The sequence below is a fragment of the Ascaphus truei genome, unplaced genomic scaffold, assembly GCF_040206685.1.
Source record: "Ascaphus truei isolate aAscTru1 unplaced genomic scaffold, aAscTru1.hap1 HAP1_SCAFFOLD_448, whole genome shotgun sequence".
Taxonomy (NCBI): Eukaryota; Metazoa; Chordata; class Amphibia; order Anura; family Ascaphidae; genus Ascaphus; species Ascaphus truei.
This window is the reverse complement of record NW_027456779.1, coordinates 40,139-66,039: the sequence shown is the minus strand read 5'-3', so window position 1 is coordinate 66,039 and position 25,901 is coordinate 40,139. Positions and strand designations below refer to the sequence as shown.

The following is a 25,901-nucleotide window of genomic DNA, read 5'->3' as shown; positions in this document are numbered from 1 at the left end:
GATCTGTAGTGCACGGATCGGGGCGTATATCGGGGGCCATGGATCTGTAGTGCATGGATCAGGGCGTATATCGGGGGCCCATGGTTCTGTAGTGCACGGATCAGGGCGTATATCGGGGGCCATGGATCTGTAGTGCATGGATCAGGGCGTATATCGGGGTCCAATGGTTCTGTAGTGCACGGATCAGGGCGTATATCAGGGAGTATAGAAAAACAATCTACTTAGCTCTAGGAACCTGCTGCACCATATCCCAGTAGAAATCAGATTGTAATATGGAGCATATGGAGTTAACGTCAGCCTGGTAAAGGAGGTAACCGTCAGGGTATCGGGGGTGAATAGCCTTGAGAAGCGTCAATGAAACTCCCCAGCAATATCCGTGTGGAGCACCCACATATTCACGATCAATCACTGTTCCCTGGCGTTCTTCTGGCTTCGGTGAACCTGCGTGGTGCACCCTCACTCCGCCGCGTCTCTCAGATTCGGAAATGGTAGCACAAAGGTTAGAGGATCAAAAAAGGCAGCCGCTCCTTAAGGGTACAGTACTCACCAGTAGGGAAAAGTAAAAAACTTTATTAAACTACATCAAAACAGATACGGTCCCCAGACAGAACAAAAAGAACCTCCTCCCACGCGTTTCGAACAGCCAGTGTTCTTTCTCAAGGAGTGTAGTGTAGGGACAGAGGGAGGGTACTATTTAAATCTCTCTGCCCATAATCTAATTGGCGCTGAACACCTAAAGGTAATCAAAATAACAAAAAACAGAGTAATTGGGAACTTGAGCCAGTACTGTCACTCCCTATTTAGACATAAACTCATTAACATAATGCAACATGGTAATTGAATCCTGGTTAGAAGAAATATGTTAATTACATATAATAACAATATTCCAATATATCTTATAAAACATGGGAGAGGTATGATGTACCCTTAAGGAGCGGCTGCCTTTTTTGATCCTCTAACCTTTGTGCGTATACTGCATCAGGGAGCCCCTGGTTCTGTAGTGCACGGATCAGGGCGTATATCGGGGGGGGGGGGGGGCAATGGTTCTGTAGTGCATGGATCAGGGCGTATATCGGGGGCCCCATGGTTCTGTAGTGCACGGATCAGGGCGAACATCTGGGGCCCCATGGTTCTGTAGTGCACGGATCAGGGCGAACATCTGGGGCCCCATGGTTCTGTAGTGCACGGATCAGGGCGAACATCTGGGGCCCCATGGTTCTGTAGTGCACGGATCAGGGCGAACATCAGGGAGCCCCTGGTTCTGTAGTGCACGGATCAGGGCGTATATCGGGGGGGGGGGCAATGGTTCTGTAGTGCATGGATCAGGGCGTATATCGGGGGGGCCCCATGGTTCTATAGTGCACGGATCAGGGCGTATATCGGGGGGGCCCCATGATTCTGTAGTGCTCGGATCAGGGCGAACATCTGGGGCCCCATGGTTCTGTAGTGCACGGATCAGGGCGAACATCTGGGGCCCCATGGTTCTGTAGTGCACGGATCAGGGCGAACATCTGGGGCCCCATGGTTCTGTAGTGCACGGATCAGGGCGAACATCTGGGGCCCCATGGTTCTGTAGTGCACGGATCAGGGCGAACATCTGGGGCCCCATGGTTCTGTAGTGCACGGATCAGGGCGAACATCAGGGAGCCCCTGGTTCTGTAGTGCACGGATCAGGGCGTATATCGGGGGGGGGGGGGGGGGCAATGGTTCTGTAGTGCATGGATCAGGGCGTATATCGGGGGGGCCCCATGGTTCTGTAGTGCACGGATCAGGGCGAACATCTGGGGCCCCATGGTTCTGTAGTGCACGGATCAGGGCGAACATCTGGGGCCCCATGGTTCTGTAGTGCACGGATCAGGGCATATATCGGGGTCCACATGGTTCTGTAGTGCACGGATCTGGGCGTATATCGGGGGGCCCATGGTTCTGTAGTGCACGGATCAGGGCGTATATCGGGGGGCCCATGGTTCTGTAGTGCACGGATCAGGGCGTATATCGGGGTCCCCATGGTTCTGTAGTGCACGGATCAGGGCGTATATCGGGGTCCCCATGGTTCTGTAGTGCACGGATCAGGGCGTATATCGGGGTCCCCATGGTTCTGTAGTGCACGGATCAGGGCGTATATCGGGGTCCCCATGGTTCTGTAGTGCACGGATCAGGGCGTATATCGGGGTCCCCATGGTTCTGTAGTGCACCTGCTTGCCCCTCTGTGTAATGCAGCTGACTGCACCTTCTAATGGATGTTGGAGTCGGCGTTTCCCCTTAATTTATTTAATGCTTTTTATTTATTTTTTCCTTTGGCAGATTGATAGTTATCGGAGTCGGTCAAATAAAGACCACCACCTCCTCGGAAGGTACACTTCCTCCGTGTCCAGCAGCAGCCGCAGCAGCAGCAGCAACATCAGTAGCCAGTTCCCTTCCCAGAGAAAGCCTCACCCTCTGGAAAGTCCCAAAGCCGCCCCTCCCGCCAGCAGCACTAATCTAGCTGCTGTGACTCGACTGGACAGTAAGTCCAACGTAACTCCAGTGGCCAGTCCGTTCAATAAGACAATCGTACCACAGGCAGCCACTCCAGGCAACAAGACCAGCCCAACTGTGGCATCTACTCAGGGCAATAAGGGCAACCTAACTCCAACAGGCAGCAAGGCCAATCAAATGCCGAAAGCACCAGTGAGCAGCCAGACTGCAGTCTCGGCAGAGAAACAGTCTAACCTAACGCCGCGGCCAATAGCCAGAAGCAATTTTACTGCAGTAGCGCACACTGGTAACAAAGCAAACCTAACGGCAGGGGTCAGAGCCGGCAACAAAGTCCCCTTAACTCCAGCGCCACCTGCTGGCGGCAAGGTCACCCAGCTGCCAAGAGCCAAGACTGACAACAAAGACCACACATTACCCTCCAAAAAGGAGATCCCACAAAAAGGGCAAGCAAGTTGCTCTCCGGCGGCCACCAATAGCAGCCTGTACTCCCAAATGGGTAACTTCCTGACGATATTTAACAAGAGTGCCTGTGAGTCCCAGGGTATCCCTTACAATCCCGCCAGAAGCTTCCTTGATATTAAGAGGACAGCTGAGCCAACAAGAGAGAAAGAGTTGAACGTATCACATGCGCCAGCCATAGACAATGGGAACAACGTGTCCCCTGTTCTGAGCAAAACCCAAAAGAAGGCCATACGCCTCTCTGAAATTGAGGATGAGGAAAGATTTCTTTATGGAGACGAGGAGATTAAAAAGCCCGCCGAGGAGATTAAAAAGCCCGCCGAGGAGACTGTGAAAGGGCCTCCAAGTCAAGCTCTCCCCCAGCCGGCTCCAGAGAAAAACCCTGAGAAACAAGAGTATGAGAAGATCCATGACCTCCTGAAGACCATCGGGCTGGATATTGGCATAACGGAAATTGGCAAACTGGCCATCCGCACCCAGGAGCGCCTGCACGGGAAGAAGCCCACTCCGCAGGCGTCCGAGGCGCAACGCAGCGGGAGCAACACTTGCTCACCTGATTCCAAGAGCCAGCATGCTGAATCCCCGGCTGCGACCGATAAAGAGCAAGCGCCATCCGCATCTCCAGCAAAAGTGGAACCTCCTGCCCAGCCCACGGTGGTGGCTAAAAAAGAGCAAACTCCCCCTGTCCCTTCAGAAAAAGTGGAGATCCAAACGCAGCCATCCACCCCAAGTGCTCAACCAGTGCAATCCCCTTCCCCTGTCAGCCCTTCCCCTGTCAGCCCTTCCCAGATTCCCAGATATCCCCCATACCCTCCCACTCAGATGGTACCTGGGTATGCTATACCCACCTCATTGCCCCCTCATAGTTATAATCCCTACAGGCCTTATGTGGCCTATCCATCACCCAACTGGCCACTGTATGGGCAAGTTCATCAGCCACATCCCACTCATTTTCTGACTAGTCACATGTCGGTGCCTCCTCCCACTCACATGTCAGTGCCTCCCCCCACTCACGTGTCGGTGCCTCCCCCCACTCACGTGTCGGTGCCTCCCCCCACTCGCGTGTCGGTGCCCCCCCCCACTCGCGTGTCGGTGCCTCCCCCCACTCGCGTGTCGGTGCCTCCCCCCAATCGCGTGTCGGTGCCTCCCCCCGCTCACGTGTCGGTGCCTCCCCCCGCTCACGTGTCGGTGCCTCCCCCCGCTCACGTGACAACGGCGCCTCCCCCCGCTCACGTGACGGCGGCGCCTCCCCCCGTTCACGTGACGGCGGCGCCTCCCCCCGCTCACGTGACGGCGGCACCTCCCCCCGCCCACGTGACGGCAGCGCCTCCCCCCGCTCACATGACGGCGGCGCCTCCCCCCGCTCACATGGCGGCGCCTCCCCCCGCTCACGTGGTGGCGGCGCCTCCCCCCGCTCACGTGGTGGGGGCGCCTCCCCCCGCTCACGTGGTGGCGGCGCCTCCCCCCGCTCACGTGGTGGCGGCGCCTCCCCCCGCTCACGTGGTGGCGGCGCCTCCCCCCGCTCACGTGGTGGCGGCGCCTCCCCCCGCTCACGTGGTGGCGGCGCCTCCTTCCACTCATTTGTCGGCTATACCACGCAGCAACCTTTGCGTCATTGAAACCAGTGAGAAGGTCCCAGAGATTTCGGTAAAGGTCGATGCTCCAACTACAAACGTTCCACTCACAACCCAATTACCAAACGTGCTGGACCAGGCCGAAGCCGAACTGCAGAACAAGGAGGCAGAGAAATACAAGGTTAGTGTGCATCATTCTATAGTCCTTCCTGGGGAACACACAGGTATACAGTGCACAGGGATAGAAACAAGGTTACTGTGCATCATTCTATTGTCCTTCCTGGGGAACACACAGGTATACAGTGCACAGGGATAGAAACAAGGTTACTGTGCATCATTCTATAGTCCTTCCTGGGGAACACACAGGTATACAGTGCACAGGGATAGAAACAAGGTTACTGTGCATCATTCTATAGTCCTTCCTGGGGAACACACAGGTATACAGTGCACAGGGATAGAAACAAGGTTACTGTGCATCATTCTATAGTCCTTCCTGGGGTACACACAGGTATACAGTGCACAGGGATAGAAACAAGGTTACTGTGCATCATTCTATAGTCCTTCCTGGGGAACACACAGGTATACAGTGCACAGGGATAGAAACAAGGTTACTGTGCATCATTCTATAGTCCTTCCTGGGGAACACACAGGTATACAGCGCACAGGGATAGAAACAAGGTTACTGTGCATCATTCTATAGTCCTTCCTGGGGTACACACAGGTATACAGTGCGCAGGGATAGAAACAAGGTTACTGTGCATCATTCTATAGTCCTTCCTGGGGAACACACAGGTATACAGTGCGCAGGGATAGAAACAAGGTTACTGTGCATCATTCTATAGTCCTTCCTGGGGAACACACAGGTATACAGTGCGCAGGGATAGAAACAAGGTTACTGTGCATCATTCTATAGTCCTTCCTGGGGAACACACAGGTATACAGTGCGCAGGGATAGAAACAAGGTTACTGTGCATCATTCTATAGTCCTTCCTGGGGAACACACAGGTATACAGCGCGCAGGGATAGAAACAAGGTTACTGTGCATCATTCTATAGTCCTTCCTGGGGAACACACAGGTATACAGTGCACAGGGATAGAAACAAGGTTACTGTGCATCATTCTATAGTCCTTCCTGGGGAACACACAGGTATACAGCGCACAGGGATAGAAACAAGGTTACTGTGCATCATTCTATAGTCCTTCCTGGGGAACACACAGGTATACAGTGCACAGGGATAGAAACAAGGTTACTGTGCATCATTCTATAGTCCTTCCTGGGGAACACACAGGTATACAGTGCGCAGGGATAGAAACAAGGTTACTGTGCATCATTCTATAGTCCTTCCTGGGGAACACACAGGTATACAGTGCGCAGGGATTGAAACAAGGTTACTGTGCATCATTCTATAGTCCTTCCTGGGAAACACACAGGTATACAGTGCACAGGGATAGAAACAAGGTTACTGTGCATCATTCTATAGTCCTTCCTGGGGAACACACAGGTATACAGTGCACAGGGATAGAAACAAGGTTACTGTGCATCATTCTATAGTCCTTCCTGGGGAACACACAGGTATACAGTGCACAGGGATAGAAACAAGGTTACTGTGCATCATTCTATAGTCCTTCCTGGGGAACACACAGGTATACAGTGCGCAGGGATAGAAACAAGGTTACTGTGCATCATTCTATAGTCCTTCCTGGGGAACACACAGGTATACAGTGCACAGGGATAGAAACAAGGTCACTGTGCATCATTCTATAGTCCTTCCTGGGGTACACACGGGTATACAGTGCACAGGGATAGAAACAAGGTTACTGTGCATCATTCTATAGTCCTTCCTGGGGAACACACAGGTATACAGTGCGCAGGGATAGAAACAAGGTTACTGTGCATCATTCTATAGTCCTTCCTGGGGAACACACAGGTATACAGCGCGCAGGGATAGAAACAAGGTTACTGTGCATCATTCTATAGTCCTTCCTGGGGAACACACAGGTATACAGTGCACAGGGATAGAAACAAGGTTACTGTGCATCATTCTATAGTCCTTCCTGGGGAACACACAGGTATACAGTGCACAGGGATAGAAACAAGGTTACTGTGCATCATTCTATAGTCCTTCCTGGGGAACACACAGGTATACAGTGCACAGGGATAGAAACAAGGTTACTGTGCATCATTCTATAGTCCTTCCTGGGGAACACACAGGTATACAGTGCACAGGGATAGAAACAAGGTTACTGTGCATCATTCTATAGTCCTTCCTGGGGAACACACAGGTATACAGTGCACAGGGATAGAAACAAGGTTACTGTGCATCATTCTATAGTCCTTCCTGGGGAACACACAGGTATACAGCGCACAGGGATAGAAACAAGGTTACTGTGCATCATTCTATAGTCCTTCCTGGGGTACACACAGGTATACAGTGCGCAGGGATAGAAACAAGGTTACTGTGCATCATTCTATAGTCCTTCCTGGGGAACACACAGGTATACAGTGCGCAGGGATAGAAACAAGGTTACTGTGCATCATTCTATAGTCCTTCCTGGGGAACACACAGGTATACAGTGCGCAGGGATAGAAACAAGGTTACTGTGCATCATTCTATAGTCCTTCCTGGGGAACACACAGGTATACAGTGCGCAGGGATAGAAACAAGGTTACTGTGCATCATTCTATAGTCCTTCCTGGGGAACACACAGGTATACAGCGCGCAGGGATAGAAACAAGGTTACTGTGCATCATTCTATAGTCCTTCCTGGGGAACACACAGGTATACAGTGCACAGGGATAGAAACAAGGTTACTGTGCATCATTCTATAGTCCTTCCTGGGGAACACACAGGTATACAGCGCACAGGGATAGAAACAAGGTTACTGTGCATCATTCTATAGTCCTTCCTGGGGAACACACAGGTATACAGTGCACAGGGATAGAAACAAGGTTACTGTGCATCATTCTATAGTCCTTCCTGGGGAACACACAGGTATACAGTGCGCAGGGATAGAAACAAGGTTACTGTGCATCATTCTATAGTCCTTCCTGGGGAACACACAGGTATACAGTGCACAGGGATAGAAACAAGGTTACTGTGCATCATTCTATAGTCCTTCCTGGGGAACACACAGGTATACAGTGCACAGGGATAGAAACAAGGTTACTGTGCATCATTCTATAGTCCTTCCTGGGGAACACACAGGTATACAGTGCACAGGGATAGAAACAAGGTTACTGTGCATCATTCTATAGTCCTTCCTGGGGTACACACAGGTATACAGTGCGCAGGGATAGAAACAAGGTTACTGTGCATCATTCTATAGTCCTTCCTGGGGAACACACAGGTATACAGTGCACAGGGATAGAAACAAGGTCACTGTGCATCATTCTATAGTCCTTCCTGGGGTACACACGGGTATACAGTGCACAGGGATAGAAACAAGGTTACTGTGCATCATTCTATAGTCCTTCCTGGGGAACACACAGGTATACAGTGCGCAGGGATAGAAACAAGGTTACTGTGCATCATTCTATAGTCCTTCCTGGGGAACACACAGGTATACAGTGCACAGGGATAGAAACAAGGTTACTGTGCATCATTCTATAGTCCTTCCTGGGGAACACACAGGTATACAGCGCGCAGGGATAGAAACAAGGTTACTGTGCATCATTCTATAGTCCTTCCTGGGGAACACACAGGTATACAGTGCACAGGGATAGAAACAAGGTTACTGTGCATCATTCTATAGTCCTTCCTGGGGAACACACAGGTATACAGTGCACAGGGATAGAAACAAGGTTACTGTGCATCATTCTATAGTCCTTCCTGGGGAACACACAGGTATACAGTGCACAGGGATAGAAACAAGGTTACTGTGCATCATTCTATAGTCCTTCCTGGGGAACACACAGGTATACAGTGCACAGGGATAGAAACAAGGTTACTGTGCATCATTCTATAGTCCTTCCTGGGGTACACACAGGTATACAGTGCACAGGGATAGAAACAAGGTTACTGTGCATCATTCTATAGTCCTTCCTGGGGAACACACAGGTATACAGTGCGCAGGGATAGAAACAAGGTTACTGTGCATCATTCTATAGTCCTTCCTGGGGAACACACAGGTATACAGCGCGCAGGGATAGAAACAAGGTTACTGTGCATCATTCTATAGTCCTTCCTGGGGAACACACAGGTATACAGCGCGCAGGGATAGAAACAAGGTTACTGTGCATCATTCTATAGTCCTTCCTGGGGAACACACAGGTATACAGTGCACAGGGATAGAAACAAGGTTACTGTGCATCATTCTATAGTCCTTCCTGGGGAACACACAGGTATACAGCGCACAGGGATAGAAACAAGGTTACTGTGCATCATTCTATAGTCCTTCCTGGGGAACACACAGGTATACAGTGCACAGGGATAGAAACAAGGTTACTGTGCATCATTCTATAGTCCTTCCTGGGGAACACACAGGTATACAGTGCGCAGGGATAGAAACAAGGTTACTGTGCATCATTCTATAGTCCTTCCTGGGGTACACACAGGTATACAGTGCGCAGGGATAGAAACAAGGTTACTGTGCATCATTCTATAGTCCTTCCTGGGGTACACACAGGTATACAGTGCACAGGGATAGAAACAAGGTTACTGTGCATCATTCTATAGTCCTTCCTGGGGAACACACAGGTATACAGTGCGCAGGGATAGAAACAAGGTTACTGTGCATCATTCTATAGTCCTTCCTGGGGAACACACAGGTATACAGTGCACAGGGATAGAAACAAGGTTACTGTGCATCATTCTATAGTCCTTCCTGGGGAACACACGGGTATACAGTGCGCAGGGATAGAAACAAGGTTACTGTGCATCATTCTATAGTCCTTCCTGGGGAACACACAGGTATACAGTGCGCAGGGATAGAAACAAGGTTACTGTGCATCATTCTATAGTCCTTCCTGGGGAACACACAGGTATACAGTGCGCAGGGATAGAAACAAGGTTACTATGCATCATTCTATAGTCCTTCCTGGGGAACACACAGGTATACAGTGCGCAGGGATAGAAACAAGGTTACTGTGCATCATTCTATAGTCCTTCCTGGGGAACACACAGGTATACAGTGCGCAGGGATAGAAACAAGGTTACTGTGCATCATTCTATAGTCCTTCCTGGGGAACACACAGGTATACAGTGCGCAGGGATAGAAACAAGGTTACTGTGCATCATTCTATAGTCCTTCCTGGGGAACACACAGGTATACAGTGCACAGGGATAGAAACAAGGTTACTGTGCATCATTCTATAGTCCTTCCTGGGGAACACACAGGTATACAGTGCGCAGGGATAGAAACAAGGTTACTGTGCATCATTCTATAGTCCTTCCTGGGGAACACACAGGTATACAGTGCACAGGGATAGAAACAAGGTTACTGTGCATCATTCTATAGTCCTTCCTGGGGAACACACGGGTATACAGTGCACAGGGATAGAAGCAAGTAAAGGCTTACTTAGTTTTGACCATAGAAAGACTTTTCTCAGGGTCCCGGTGGAATTTTTTTTTTTTTTTTTGCAAAGGAACAGTTTTTTATTTTCTGATAGTGGCCTGTCACAGTAGACCAGGTCTTTTAACACATTTATATTTAAGGGATCAGTCAATAAGCAAAACAAGGCAGTTAAATAAAATGAGGTTTATTGGGATAAGACCATGGAAACACACAAACACAAAATACTGAGAATATACACACTTTCTAGGTTCTGGGGATTGAGATCTTTCCATTTCCCAGTTGTAGGGCGCCTGATTCAGCAAAAGGCGTTACCCTGTCCATTCCGGTTTGTTCCAGCATGCTGGCTGGGCTTCTCCATGCTCTGTGTGAATAGCTCTTTCACCCAGAAGCACTTTTGAGAAGCCCGCGAGCAGCTCTTTGTCTCTTGAAATCTCCAACAAAGAAAAGAGAGATCTGCTACACTACACTCCCTTATATAGGGCTAGCTGTCTAACTCTAACATTGAAAGGGCTGGCAGCCAATTAGAGCACGGATTGTGTTTGTGCATTCAATGAGAGGAGGGAAATTCAGAAACTTGCCAATGAAAATAGTGCCTATGAGTTTGAAACCCAGGAACTGTTTTCTTGACTAGCCCCATACTCCCTGCTGAGTAGGTTCCTCAATGTCTAGCTGGAACAAAGGCTTCTACTCCAGATAGCAAGTCAACAGCCCTTCTCCCTCACTATGTGCCACAAACCTGCATGTCTTTTGCAATTAACACGGGGAGTCCCTATACTTGGGCTGGTGGCATTGACATGCTAATCTTGCTACCGTTTGTCACAAAACTGTTTTTTCTGCTTGCAGCAAAAGCACAAAATGCATTGTAGTTTTGAAACACAGCAATGCTAAAACTTGCACTCTACAATTTGGGGTTTGTGAACTGGGGCTCTAAAACATTCTAGGATACAAGTCTTCTAGACCCAGCTCTAATACCTTGCTGGTAGGCAATACAGGTTAACCTTGTTTGGCCCCAAATATCCCCCTTTTTCCTCATGTTCCAGAAGCCCCTGCCCTGCAGCTATTTCTCATAAGGGGCACCCATACAAGGCAGCCCACTTATAATCTGCACAGGCAGCTGCGGGACCATGATTCACAGGGAATACAGCACAGAATGCATTAACTCGCCCACTGGGCTTACATAGTTACCCCCACGCAGACGGTTCCTAGTTTATAACCCTATGGGGACAGTATAAGTGTAACAGAATTACAGGGCAACACGGTATGGTACAATATTAGACCCAAGAGCTGACACTCTCAGCACTTGCCATACTGTTTTAGGGGTAACCAGCTCGGCGTAACCTTTATTAATGAAGGCCGGCTACCCCTGTCGTCAAAGGGCCCTGCAGATACACACGTTCTCATTGTGCTGATATAGGGCTCTGCAGATACACACGTTGTCATTGTGCTGATATAGGGCCCTGCAGATACACGTTCTCATTGTGCTGATATAGGGCCCTGCAGATACAAATGTTCTCATTGTGCTGATATAGGGCCCTGCAGATACACACGTTGTCATTGTGCTGATATAGGGCTCTGCAGATACACACGTTGTCATTGTGCTGATATAGGGCCCTGCAGATACACACGTTGTCATTGTGCTGATATAGGACCCTGCAGATACACGTTCTCATTGTGCTGATATAGGGCCCTGCAGATACACACGTTGTCATTGTGCTGATATAGGACCCTGCAGATACACACGTTCTCATTGTGCTGATATAGGGCCCTGCAGATACACACGTTCTCATTGTGCTGATATAGGGCCCTGCAGATACACACGTTGTCATTGTGCTGATATAGGGCCCTGCAGATACACACGTTCTCATTGTGCTGATATAGGGCCCTGCAGATACACACGTTGTCATTGTGCTGATATAGGACCCTGCAGATACACGTTCTCATTGTGCTGATATAGGGCCCTGCAGATACACACGTTGTCATTGTGCTGATATAGGACCCTGCAGATACACGTTCTCATTGTGCTGATATAGGGCCCTGCAGATACACACGTTGTCATTGTGCTGATATAGGACCCTGCAGATACACACGTTCTCATTGTGCTGATATAGGGCCCTGCAGATACACACGTTCTCATTGTGCTGATATAGGGCCCTGCAGATACACACGTTGTCATTGTGCTGATATAGGACCCTGCAGATACACACGTTCTCATTGTGCTGATATAGGACCCTGCAGATACACACGTTGTCATTGTGCTGATATAGGGCCATGCAGATACACACGTTGTCATTGTGCTGATATAGGGCCATGCAGATACATGTTCTCATTGTGCTGATATAGGGCCCTGCAGATACACACGTTCTCATTGTGCTGATATAGGGCCCTGCAGATACACACGTTCTCATTGTGCTGATATAGGGCCCTGCAGATACACACGTTGTCATTGTGCTGATATAGGACCCTGCAGATACACACGTTCTCATTGTGCTGATATAGGGCCATGCAGATACATGTTCTCATTGTGCTGATATAGGGCCCTGCAGATACATGTTCTCATTGTGCTGATATAAGACCTTGCTGACAATATTTTGTCTTTTTTTAAATAAAAAATAATGTTAACCTGTTAAATATGCCACTGCCCTTAGTTGACTTTCAGCCCAGTAGGGACTGCCCTTTGTAACTGCTTCTTGGCATGTGCATGTCCTGCTGATTCAGGGCATCAGCGTTCCTAATGAGGTGAGATTGAGTTGTGGGCTCAGGATCCCACCAAGATAAGTAGGAACTGTTAGGCATTCCAAAAACCCCATCAATCATTGTACACGCTGACCATCACTATCGGGTTACTGCTGGTTGCTTGTGGCAGAAGTCACGTGGAACAGAAAATTGTACTTTGACATCACCAGCAGGACCTTATTGAGGATTGGTTCCGAATCACTATGGCACATTTTTTGTCAGTAACTGTTGGAGAGGTGTTGTGTTTAGGTGGATGGTGGTAGACCTGGTCCCATTATATAGGTCTCTATTGGAATCACTTTGGCATTGACCAGAAGCACTGAATGAGCTAGAAGTTCCAGTGTTCTATTTTGTTCCCCAAGGGTTGGCTTAGAAGCAACAGTAGTAGTGCAAAAGTGCTGCACTGCTTGTCTACAGCCTGAAAGATCCTAAATGTCTTTCTGTGGTAAAGGCATAGAAGGTATCGGGTGCAGCTTAACATGTGATGGGATTCAGTTTTTAGCGGTACTCACCCCGTCACACATACTATTTGTTACTCCCCTCTTTACCTGTACACGACGCGGAGTGAGAGAAAATGTAACATTTGTTTAAGAGACATAATTGAAGAGGATACATCCATAAAGGTAATCCAAATAGTGACCCTGTGAGGTTAAATTTGTGCGTTGAACAGAAGTTTAAAAAGCCCAACATGACCTGAAAAAGAGATCCTCCCATCTCTTGAAGGTCATGGAAGAGCTGGACGTTCTGAGGATTGAGCAGATGAAAAGGCGGAGAAACCTCGCCACGTTTGTCTCCAAGGTGGAGCAGCTATACATCCAGCAAGGTGAGTGGCAACTCTTTGTATCACATTCACACTCATGGTTGCTGGCATCTGGCTTCTTTGGGTTAATCGTAAAACACAAGACAAGTAATTGCCGCATCCACACCAGCCTTGGCAAGACTCATTGGAACCTGTATTTATTAAGCTGGAGGTATTGCATATCCAAATATGTTCCACCAGACCACGGGCAAGAATTGACAAAAAAATATTTCCGATATTTCATGCTTATACCAATATTATGGCAAAAATAAGGCAATAAACACAACTTTTGAGTGCCATAAAAGGGAATAATTCACCAGAAGTTATTGTTTTAGATGTTTAACAGCATACATAATTTTTTTTTTACATATAGTAAGAAAAGCCAAAGCTGCTATTACTGAAATCCCACCGCTGGGTTTTCTTCACACTAACGTACTGTATCCTTGTAATAATGCAGCTTACTTTGCAACTAAACTTCTTACTTTTTGCCACCCAACAGATATACTGCAGAAGAAACGTCAGCCGAAGGATTGGCACAAAGACCCCCTTTTGGAGGAGCTGTACAACGTGCTGCAGACGGCAAAGCGGCAGATTAAAATCCTGCGCTCGGACTTCGCCAATGCAAGCCACAAGCAGCGGCAGCTGTCTGCCATCGCAAACATCCTGGGCGCCAGTCCTGAAGAGATAAATGAGAAGCTTTCAGCGGAAGAGACTTCAAATAAGCAGGAAAAGGCTGCCTACCCCCCGAAACCTGATATGCACCCCAAGGTAAAAGCTTCTCCGAGCCGCTGGTATTCCATCAGTCCTGTCTGCTCTCTCCCTTTTGTTTCTTCCTTCACACTGGGAGGCACATTTTTTGGGATGTGCAGTGTTTGTACTTTAGGTGCTAAGACTTTAGTCAGAGGCAGTTTTATCAATTGTAAAGTTTTTACGTGTCAATGAGCGAGGAAGACACACGAAGGTTGTAATGGGTAAAAAGGATAAATTGCGTACTATGTATGGGAAATACAGACATTTCTACATATCCCCAGCAGGTTGGTCAAGAATCTTCCAGTGTCAAAGTATGTAAGCGGCATGAAATTAATATTCTGGTTGTAGAGCTGCAAATCAGCATGCACGTGTGTAGAATCTGTGGATGTAGTGGGAAAAGGGGTTCCTGTTCTGCCATAACCTTCTCTTGATACCTACCCACGGCTGCATCAACCACTCTTCTCCCAATTTACAAATCTCCAGGTTTTTACTACCAAATGAGTGTGAGTATAAAGAAGTGAATGTTAGAGCTACACTATAAGCTCCCAGTGGATTGAAAACGAGCATGTTCTGTGCCTAGCGGTGGGATCTCCATGTTTAGAAACCAGATGTGCCTTTAAGGTCCCAAAGTCACATGACCCAAATTATTGTGCACTGGTCTCCTTTCTCCTGTCTGTCTGCTTTCAGTCCTGGATGTTGCTTCTCTTTACAAGCAAATTTCTGTTTTGTTTTTTTGGTTTAGGATTCTGACAGTGAGTCAAAAACTAGTAGCAACTCAAAGACCAGCAGCGACTTGAAGCCCCAAAGTTACCCAAACTCTATTTTTGACACAAAGTCTAAGGACATCCCCAGATCTGGCAGCGACTCGAGGCTTGGTAGCTCTTCGAACTCTTCTAGTAGCAAGGAAAAGTCAGCTGGAGACTCAAAGCCCAGAAGTGCCCCGAAATCCAGCACCGACTTAAAATATGTCCCAGAGTCAAAGGTTTCGAGATCCAGGGACGACTCAAGGTTACGTGGTGACAAGTCAAGGTCTAAAAGCCCTCGACCCAGCGATCCATCTTCCAAGCTGGATGACAACTTTCCTGATATGTCTCGCTTGTTAGAGTATTTTGATGCAGAGAACTACTGGTGCGAGGATTGCAACACCGTCTGCAAGACTGTGTCCGATTTCTTCTCACACCTGCACAATAGGAAGCACACCCAGGTATGGGCCAAAAGCAAATCTTGGCTGTTTCGCATCTTTTGCAGAACATGAAGGAAGGGTGATTATACTGGCACAGGGTGATTATACTGGCACAGGGTGATTGGAGGGAAGTCTGGCCACATGGCCATGTAAGCAAATTGACCATTTTTGGTCAAGGGCATGTAATAATCCCTCTTTGCCAACACCAGCAAAGTGTTCATCAGATAATATAGGTCTCCTGTGGTTGTTTTTTTTTATATGTAAATCTATAATTTATAAATACATGTACATGCAGACATGGTGCGTTGTGCTACTGCTGCCGGTATAAACAATTATTCTGTCAATGTACAAATAGACATTGAACGTTTGGAAGCGTCCATGGGCTACGCCGACTGAGCGTGAGGCAAGGTTCGACATGAGGAGGAAGAAAGTTGTTGTTCCCCTGAAAGGTGCGTGCTGTGTCCCCACTGTACACTGATGACCTGTAAGTACCATGTAATAGCTTGTGGCTCCTGCCACGGTTTACTCGGGGTAGAGGATTGGAACTTGTCCTTGGGGACAGATCTCAGCATATTCTGTGAATTGCATTTACTGGGGAGTTGGGAAGCGATGAGTTGAAGAGCGCAATAGGATCATTTTGGGGCCTGGGATAATGTTCCTTCCGGTATTTACCCCTCTCCCACCCTTTTCATGTTACAGGCCCAGAGTTCCTGATTCCCATTGCTGGATTCTACTGTCAGCTCTGCCAGGAATTAATCGGGGATAAGATCTGCGCAGAGGAACACGTAAAAACATTTGCTCACAATCAGCAATACAAGGTTCGTTCGTGTTCAACAGAAGATTTTCTAAGATCATGTCTTTTTATTCCCTTTAGAAAATCATTAAGCTGCATTCAGTTCAGTGGTTTCCAACTTTTGTTTTGGTTAAGGAACCCCAAGTGTGATTCTGAGGAACCCCAACCATTTCTAATAGCAACTCTGTTATCAGATGGATTGTAAATTCTTCTGTATTAGATACAATTTTCAAATAATTGAAGGGAACCCTTTAGGGTTGCTCGGTGAACCCAAGGGTTCCTAGGAACCGTGGTTGAAAACACTGCCTTGGTTACACTAAAGTATACCACTTGTGAGCACCAGTCAATGTAACACCCATGTGCCATTTCTCCTAGATTTTCACAATTTAATATATGTTCAAACTTAAGCCCAACATCAAACATCACAAGAGGGGTGGGGAAATAGAAATATACAATATGTACTGCTTTTATTACAAACTAGTAACCAAGTGAAGTAAGAGTGCTTCCGAATTACAGGGAATTATAAATAGAAGGTAAGAGAAGGAATGCACACATTGTCTTTATTCTTTTATGATACTGATCAGGTTTCATTTACTAGAACCATTTGACAAATGTCCTTTTTCGGGATACTACTGATGTATAATGGAAAGATATTGGGAGGGTGGGGGAGGATCACTTATAAAAAGTTAAGTGATTGCCTTTTTTATGGCCTATGCAAGACTTCACCTTTTAAGGATTCAATGGAACAGAATATTTCCCTTACTTGTGTCTTCTATTTAATAGGTTTAATAAGTCATGTAAAAAGGTAGTGTGTGTGTTTAAACAAACACACACACACCCACACACCGTATCTCAGCATTCCCATGCATGCTACAGAATTGTACAGAAGGAACTGTTAAGGTGTGTGTGTGTGTGTGTGTGTGTGTATACATACAATCTTCTGTTGTATTCTTTTTTCATCACTATTTTAATATTCCTGGTCTGGAAAGTGTCCATTTCTAGATTCTATTGAAGTCTGAGGGTAATAATGGCTTTTTCTTCCCCAGGATCATATTGATGCAAACTCCTTCTATGAAGAGAAAAGGTCTCAGAACATGAAGTCTGGTTTAGCCATCATCTCTGAGATGGAGCGCAAGCAGCAGACGGAGCAGAAACGGAAGCTAGAGGAGCGAACAAAAGAAGCCAATGAGGAAAGTGCAGCTAAGAAGAGCAAGAAAGAGGAGGAAGAGAGCCCCAAAGAAAAGCTTAAGAGTCCTGTCGTGGTATCAGCCAAACCGGATCCCAGACATAGTCCCAAACCAGAGAAGGAGGACCCCATGAAAACACCTATCTTTGGGAGGTTCACCTGGAAGGCACGAGACAGTAAAACTCAAGCAGCAGCAGCTAGTGACAACTCGAACAAGGAGAAAGAGGAGGAGAATAATGGACAGGTTGTTAAGCAGAAGGGTATTGAAATCAAACTCTCTGGTAAAACCACTATTCCTCATGGAAGCCCTTGGATAGCATCACCCTCCTCGTCCTCCACGTCTCCTAGCTCTTCCTCTAATGCCTCTACTTCTCCCAGTTCATTGTCACAAACTAAAGTCCGACCCAACCTGCCCATCCCCGTGACAGTCCTTAGAAAGTCAAGCGCAGCCCCAGTTAACAAACCCGCCCCTCTGAACACATTTTTGTCCATAAAGTCATCTGGGACTAGCCCAAAACCTTTGCCAGTGATGAAATCAATACCTGAGGTGGCATTGCCTCAAGTAGTGGTTTCCAAAGCTTTTGGAGGACAAGAAGTGGTTGTCAAAGAGACAAAAGAAGCAGTCATGCAGCCAGATAAGATCAAGCCTCGTCTTGGAGCTGAGGCCGCATCAAGTGCCCAAGTGACAGTCTGCAAATCAGATGAAAGGGCTCCCAGTATGTCTGAGTGTGAGAGTAATATATCTGGCCTTCCAAAGCCACCTCCTCCCAGAAGTGGAGTGGACAAGCTAAAAGCCAAAACCCCGGATACGTATGACATGTTTTCCATAAACGATGGGAAGGACTCTACTGTAGAGAGAAAGTATGGTAGCGTTTCTCTGTCTCAGAAAGTCTTCAGGGAGAGCAGCAAGAAGAGCGAACAGAAAATGGAAAATGAAAAGGCAGCTACCAAGCTAAAAGAGAGCTTTTCCACACCTTTACCACAAGTACAGAAAACTGACAGTCCTGTTTCCAAGGATGTGGGGGTTGCATTATTCAGCAGCTCTGCATCGCAGAGTAACAATGACCCAAGCATTAAAAAGCCATCAGTGTGTGAAAATTATGGAAAGCTTCCAAGTGCTAACAAGTCCTCTGACCAGGAGGCCCGTTCTGTGCCAGCTGTCGGCACAATTGAGTCTAAGGGTAATACAGCTAGTATATCAGATAAAGGAGTACTTGTGGAGGTGAGTGTTTCAAGCAGCCGGGAAGCAGGTAAATGGGAATTCCTACATCCACAATATCAAAAAGACAAGGACTCGGGTGCCCAAAAGCTGATTGAAACCAAGCAAAGTGGTTTTGCTTACAACAGAAAAGATGCAGTAGCCTCAAGTAACCAACAGACCAAACCCATCCACTTGCCAACCTCTTCAACAACAGCGTGTAGATCCGAACCTTTGTTCACTGCAAAACCTGAATCTAATTATAGCAATACTGCCAAGTTGAACCAAAAGTTTAAAAGGGAGCCCCTCCCTCTACCGACCTCCGTGTTTGGACGTGGACCAGAAATGGGGCGTAAAGATATCAAAATATCATCTACTGGGATACAAAATTCCAGCACTAATAAAGGGAAGGCAGTCATCAAAAAACAAACACCCACTTCCCAGGAGCAGCCAAAGGTTTATACTAAAACTAATAAAACTGTCCTGCAGGAAGAACTAGAGTCATACTACAAATTAATAGCTTCCGAAGATGATGCTGAAGATGTGACGACTTCTGAAGACCAAGACGCAGCTATGGAGGCCCCAGTAGGGATCCCCTGTGCACCTGTCCCAATCAAAGTTAAGAGCCTAGAAAAATTTGTATCGGTATACCCCCAACCATCCATACAATTACAGACACAATCAGTCTTGCCAGATTCATCCACTGAAGAACCGGATGATTCGGACATGGCTTGTGAAGAAGCCCCAGAAGTGCCTGGATGTGCAAGTTCCTTTGTTCCAAGTAGATTTTCAACAACACAACTTGGACACTTTGGGCGGCGTTCCTACCGATCAACCCGTGCGATACAGAAGGTCCCTGAAGCTACAACAATTTACACCCCAAAAAGCCCAGTTAAGGCAGTGGACAGGGTGCCTGCAAAGAACTATCAAGGACCAGTAGATTTGCCTGCAGCTGATTACACCATGGAAGATTTATCTGTTTTAACCACATGCGATGATCTGTCAGATTAGCCCTGGAAGGAATGAAATGCCACCCTTGACGTGTAACAGGAGAAGCTCTAGGAACCTCTCCACACTCTGCTTTCCATTCAAGTTAATAATATAACTAGGTGAAGTGGTAAACTGTGCCTAGTAACATCTCTCAAGCTTACCCATTGACCAGGCTAATGAGAGAGAACACCTGTTCCAGCTCAGCCTCTGTGACTAGATTACTCTGAAGAATCAAATGGTCTGGAAAGTAATTGGCAAATTGTTTCACAACCAGTAATGGAAACGCAGAGGAGATTCCAGGTTGTGGTGGCACCTTGTCTTCAGCAACACGAAAAGCAGTAGAGGACAAGGTTGACATTAACTGGAATACAATGGAAACCCTTCTTGTCTGAACAGACGAGGCAGGGCTAGAAGATGTGGGGGTGTTTTGTAAAGTTTTTCATGTTATCAGCCTTGTTAGACTTCAGGAAAAGGTGATGTGATATGTAGATGTACCTAGTAACATGATTATTCTGCATGCTGCCCTTCTTTCTATTGGTATGTGGGTATCCTCTCAAGTGGTTATTTTGAATATTGCCCCTAACATCTTATGTATATAAATGTATCCCTTTGAGATGTGTGTAATGACGTCTTTTAAGAAGTTAAATGTTTTCTTGTGTATAAACATGCATCTCTTATGATTATTCTGAATGTTGCTTTTAGTTAACACTTGCAGGGTGTGTAAATTAACTCAATTACCAGTTAATATCCTAGCCACCCTTGGAAATTTTCCCTTGGCTATGTAAATGCATCACTAAAGTTAATTCCTTCATTAGAAAAAGTTTATTGGCTAAGAACATGAAGTTAAAATGTATATTTCTTGTTGTGTTTTTGTTTTTATGCCATTTCAGATCGTTTTGAATGTGCCCCATCAAACCCCCCTCACCCTCTTCTCCCCTATAGCTCCTTTCCATTTCATTTGGCCGTACTCTGGCATTCTGTGGAGGATTCCTACATTAAAAAAGCTATTTGAGACATTCCATCATGTGGCCGTAAGCAAAGCCTCCCTGCATCGAAGAACACATGGAAGAACACCGTGCATCTTCTCCATCAATAGAACATTGTGTTGTAATGCTGTAAATATTTTGTTTGGTCTGATCACCTTTCTGAATTTATGCACAAGCCTACTGTATGTTTAGGTGACTTTTTGTTTTTAGTTTAGATTGTTGCAATGTTTTTTATTTTTTTGCTCTTTTTAAATGTATTGTTTCCAAAGTAACAAACATACAGATGGCCACTATTGTGTGGAAGAGAAAAGATTTGGGAGTGCAGGAAGATGTCTTGGTAAGACTGGTGACCAGTGGTTGGACTTTGTAGTTGTTGGGGATACTTGATATGTGTTTGAGGTCACTTCTCTTGTTGTTGATGTTTTTCTCCAGTTGCAGTTTGAATGCAGTTATTGTGTTTGTTGAAAGGATCTGCAGTTGCTTTCAAGATCAGGAAGAAAACTTCAACTGCTTTCCCCGGAAAATCCTGGATACTCCCCTCACTCCACATCTGCATTCACACACGTGTACTAAGGATGGGCTTAGAGCTGGTTATATGATTACATGTGGTGCATTGGTTAGAAGGCAGGTGGCTATAATTTACTGTAACTGAATGCAACACATCTTGGAAATTACTTTTGAATAAAACGAGGTGATCAAAAATCTATTTGTAGCTTTTGGATTTTCTGCTCTTTTCAATGATCTGGTCTGTAGTACAAAAAAATATAATTGATTCAATTATTTTGCTTACATAGAAGGAGCTTGGGGGAACAATTCAGACAAAGGGCCCTTAAACCAGCCGTGTTCTGTAACACATTTGTAGCAAGATGCCCTGTTTGAGGTGTATTTGGAACGGGTGGTGCATGAAGACCATCCCTGATCAGTGATCTGCAGAAGACGTCTGCGGATGAACATTTCCATCAGTACGTGTGGACACCAGTGAAGACACTCATTACGTCCATTTCACTGAATTTCAATATGCGCCTCAGCGGTGAACACACATATTACACCCATTCAATTCAAACCTCAACCAGATTACTAGTAAAACTGGTATTATATTGTCTGGTCAAAGCAAGTAAATCTGTTTGTATTATGCTAGATGTGTAGCAGCTTATTTGCCATGTTTGCACACACCCTTGCACACACTTAAGCTCCATAAAAATTAACAGCAGAAAATTGCATATTTTCCTTAATATCAAAATCAGAAAGTCTACCTCAGCTCGTGGAGTTCAATGCTGGAGAGCAAGCCACAGTACCGTACCATGTGAAAAAGGTTCATTGCTATATTAAGTTTGAATGCTAAAATAACCTATTGGTTGCGCAAAAGGACTGAATGAGGAGAGTCGCTCTTCAATATCTGTAGTACTTCCTATCCCTGTAAGAGGCCCCTGTGTCTGTCCTGTGTTCATTCTCTACCTGTATTTCACGTACTTCTCCTGGGGAGACTCCTCTATGTGCCAGTGTTAATCGCTTCAGCTGAGCTGAATCCTTTAACCATTTGACTCTGGAGGCACCCCATCTACATTGACTACAAATGCCTTGCCATTTCCATCGGCAGTGAATGGGTTAAGTGATGGTGCTCACTGTAATAGTATATACTTACATTTGATATTTGGAGCACGGGCTATGGGTGTCTGTCTGCAGATCGGAGGTAGAGCTGTTGCAATCCCTATTTTCAGTCAAGACATTCTTTTGAGTAGAACTTTGTAACCTTATTTCCCATTAGGAATAAACCAGTTTAGCCGTTACACCGGCGCATGGCCAGATATACGTCTTAGATAATATCTGGTATCTGCCACTGTCGGTTTGCTGGTTTATGAGCATTTCCATTCTTGTTGCTCCGCCTAACAGGATGCCGACAAACTAGTTATCTCCTGGCGCTTTGTTACAGGCCCACACTGCTGCAAACAGATGAGTCATTAAGAGGGTCACCGGAAGCAGAAGAATTGATCCCACTACTTCATACGGCTGCAGTGAGGTGTGACAATGTGACACTTTGTTTGGAGCTTGCGTATTCTGATCTGTGTGGTTGATTTCAAGTGATGGTTGTATTAAGTGTGCAGTTAGACCCAGAAGGAAAGGGAAGTGCTGTGTATACTAGCAGGGGTGGCTGAATTTGGGGAGTGTAGTGGGTTCATTTATTTTTAAAGTGTGTGGAAATTAAATTCTGTAACAATTTTTTGCCCTTTCTCCTGCCTGAGCCAGCAGTGGGTGTGGTTGGTTAATTGCTAACCTAAAACACCTGGAGGGGGTGTCCCTATTTAAACAGCGGCTTCTAACGAATTCTGAGCTTGCGTATACTGATCTGTGTGGTTGATTTCAAGTGCTGGTTGTATTTACTGTGCAGTTAGACCCAGAAGCAGTTTGAACAAGGAAGTGGTTAAACAAGGTATAGTATGTTGTTAGTACTTATAAACGTCATAGTTGCTATAATGAGCAGGATTGAAAATGCCACTCAATGCACATCTTGCCACATGTATGTGCACTTGGAGCAGCTGTTCCAAGGAGCATACCGCTGTGAGAGGTGTGAGCGGGTGGTCTCTTTAGAGTCAGAGATTGCTGATCTGAAGAGGCAACTTGCAATATTGAGGGACATTGGCAATCTTGAAAGGGAATTAGAGCTCACTGAGCAGGCCCTTGCTTCGACTAGTGGTGCAGATGGTGGCGCTGTTAGTGAGGAGCAGGTAGGTAGCTTGGTTGCTGTTAGTGAGGAGCAGGTAGGTAGCTGGCTGACAGTTAGAAGTGGAAGCAGGGGCAATAGGGAGAGGCAGGTCGTTTCTGAGCTGACACATCCCAATAGATTTGCCATATTGAGTGAAGATATTGGGAGTGTCGGGGCAGAAATGGCAAGGCTGGGGGAGACTAATTCCTCTAGCAGCCAGGGGAATAGTTCCCCCAGCACAGTGGGGACTCAGGATGCTCAGATACAAAGAAAGATTGTGGTGGGAGGGGACTCCATTATTAGGAAGGTAGATAGGGCGATCTGTTGCCATGACCGCATGAACCGAACAGTTTGTTGTCTCCCGGGTGCTCGGTTTCGGCACATTGAGGTTCGGGTAGACAGATTGTTGAGGGGGGGGGGGGATCTGGGATTGACCCGGTGGTCTTGGTACACGTTGGCACCAATGACAAAGTTAGACAAAGATGGAGGGTCCTAAAAATGATTACAGGGTGCAGGAAGGAGGGGTTTGGGTTTTTAGAGCACTGGGACTCCTTTTCTGAGAGGTGCCATCTATATTCTAGGGACGGATTGCACCTCAATGAAGTGGGATCTTCTGTGCTAGGGGGGAGAATGCTAAAAAGGTTGGAGGAGATTTTAAACTAGGATGGAGGGGGGAGGGGAATGAAACAGATAATGAACTGAATAGAAGAGGAAACAAGGTGGTATGGAGGTAGAATGGGGGAAAGTGCTAGTTTGACAAGCAGTGAGACACCCATAGTAAATACAGATAATACTAGAAAACTTTTAAAGACTAAACCAAGTGGGAGCAGAAAGGAAGGAGCAGATAAGATAATAGTACAGGCTGAAAAAAAACTGAAATGCATGCTTGCTAATGCAAGAAGCCTGACAGATAAAATGGGGGAGCTTGAATTAATAGCTACAAGGGAGCAGTATGATATCATAGGCATTAATGAAACATGGTGGGATGAAACTCATGACTGGACAGTTAATTTAGAGGGTTATTCCCTTTTTTGGAAGGAAGAGGAGGAGGAGTATGTTTATATGTTAAACCGTATCTAAAGCCTATAATAAGGGAAGATGTATATGAAAGGAATGATGAAAATGTAGAGACCTTGTGGATAGAAATTAGCAGTGGAGGTAAAAGTATAAAGATTTTAATAAACTGAGGTCTAATCTACAAGTAATACATTGGGATGATGTTTTTGCAGGGGAAAATGTAGAAGATAAATGGGCAGTCTTTAAAAGATTGTTAGAAAAGCACACTTATCAGTGTATGCCCTTGGGTAATAAGTATGAAAGAAATAAGTCAAAACCAATGTGGCTAAATAAACAGGTAGGGAAGGAAATGGACAAGAAGAGGAAGGCGTTTAGATTCTTTAAGTCAGAAGGGACAGAGACATTGTATCAGAATTATAAGGAATGTAACACAAATTGCAAAAGGGCAATCAAATTAGCAAAAATGGATAATGAAAAAAGGATTGCAATAGAAAGTAAGGTCAACCCTAACAAGTTCTTTAAGTACCTTAATAACAAAAATGAGAAAAGAAAATATAGGACCCTTTCAGTGTGAGATGGGTAGGCAGATTATTGGAGATAAGGAAAAAGCTGAGGTATTAAACATTCTTTGCCTCTGTGTTTACCAGGGAAGAATCAAGTTCAATAGTAGTGCCGCAGGAGGAAGCTACAACCTCCATGTTGATGAACAATTGGTTAACTGAGGAAAAAGTTCATAAGCGACTTGAAAAAATGAAAGTAAATAAGGCACCTGGCCCAGATGGCATACATCCAAGAGTTCTCAGGGAGTTAAGCTCAGTAATAGCCAAACCATTATATTTAATATTCAAGGACTCCATTTCCACAGGCTCAGTACCACAAGATTGGCGTAAAGCAGATGTGGTGCCTATATTTTAAAAGGGAGCTAGATCACAACCGGGGAAATACAGACCTGTAAGCCTGACTTCAATAGTGGGGAAACTACTTGAAGGTTTAATACGGGATAATATTCAGGAATACCTAATGGAAAACAAAATTATTAGTTATAGTCCGCATGGATTTATGAAGGATATATCATGCCAAACTAACCTTATTTGTTTCATTGAGGAGGTAAGTAGGAATTTAGACCAGGGTAATGCAGTTGATGTGGTCTACTTAGATTTTGCAAAGGCTTTCGATACGGTTCCACACGAGGTTGGTGTACAAAATAAAGCAAATTGAACTCAGTAATAATATATGCACCTGGATTAAACTGGTTGAAGGATACACAACAAAAGGTTGTCATAAATGGAACTTTTTCAGGTTGGGCTAAAGTCGTGAGTGGAGTACTTCAGGGATCGGTACTCGGACCCCTGCTTTTTAACTTGTTTATTAATGACCTTGAGGTTGGCATCGAGAGCAAAGTTTCCATCTTTGCTGATGACACTAAATTGTGTAAGGTAGTAGAATCAGAGCAGGATGTAATTTCACTGGAAACGTGGGCAGGTAAATGGCAGGTGAGGTTTAATACAGATAAATGTAAGGTTACGCATTTGGGATGCAA

At 46.0% G+C, this 25,901-nt stretch overlaps 1 protein-coding gene across 1 annotated transcript in view; it reads left to right on the top strand.

Moving 5' to 3' along the window:
• The window catches only part of ZNF318 (zinc finger protein 318), a 104,693-nt gene extending 83,346 nt beyond the window's left edge, over positions 1 to 21,347 (top strand). Inside the window, exons 4-10 of the mRNA XM_075584102.1 lie at positions 2,305 to 4,692; positions 13,482 to 13,581; positions 14,057 to 14,325; positions 15,050 to 15,511; positions 15,846 to 15,939; positions 16,190 to 16,308; positions 17,330 to 21,347. Of these exons, the coding sequence (XP_075440217.1) occupies positions 2,305 to 4,692; positions 13,482 to 13,581; positions 14,057 to 14,325; positions 15,050 to 15,511; positions 15,846 to 15,939; positions 16,190 to 16,308; positions 17,330 to 19,678 (5,781 nt within the window). The 3' untranslated portion in view covers positions 19,679 to 21,347. The remainder of the gene's footprint in view (positions 1 to 2,304; positions 4,693 to 13,481; positions 13,582 to 14,056; positions 14,326 to 15,049; positions 15,512 to 15,845; positions 15,940 to 16,189; positions 16,309 to 17,329) is intronic.
• The last annotated feature ends 4,554 nt before the right edge of the window (positions 21,348 to 25,901 follow it).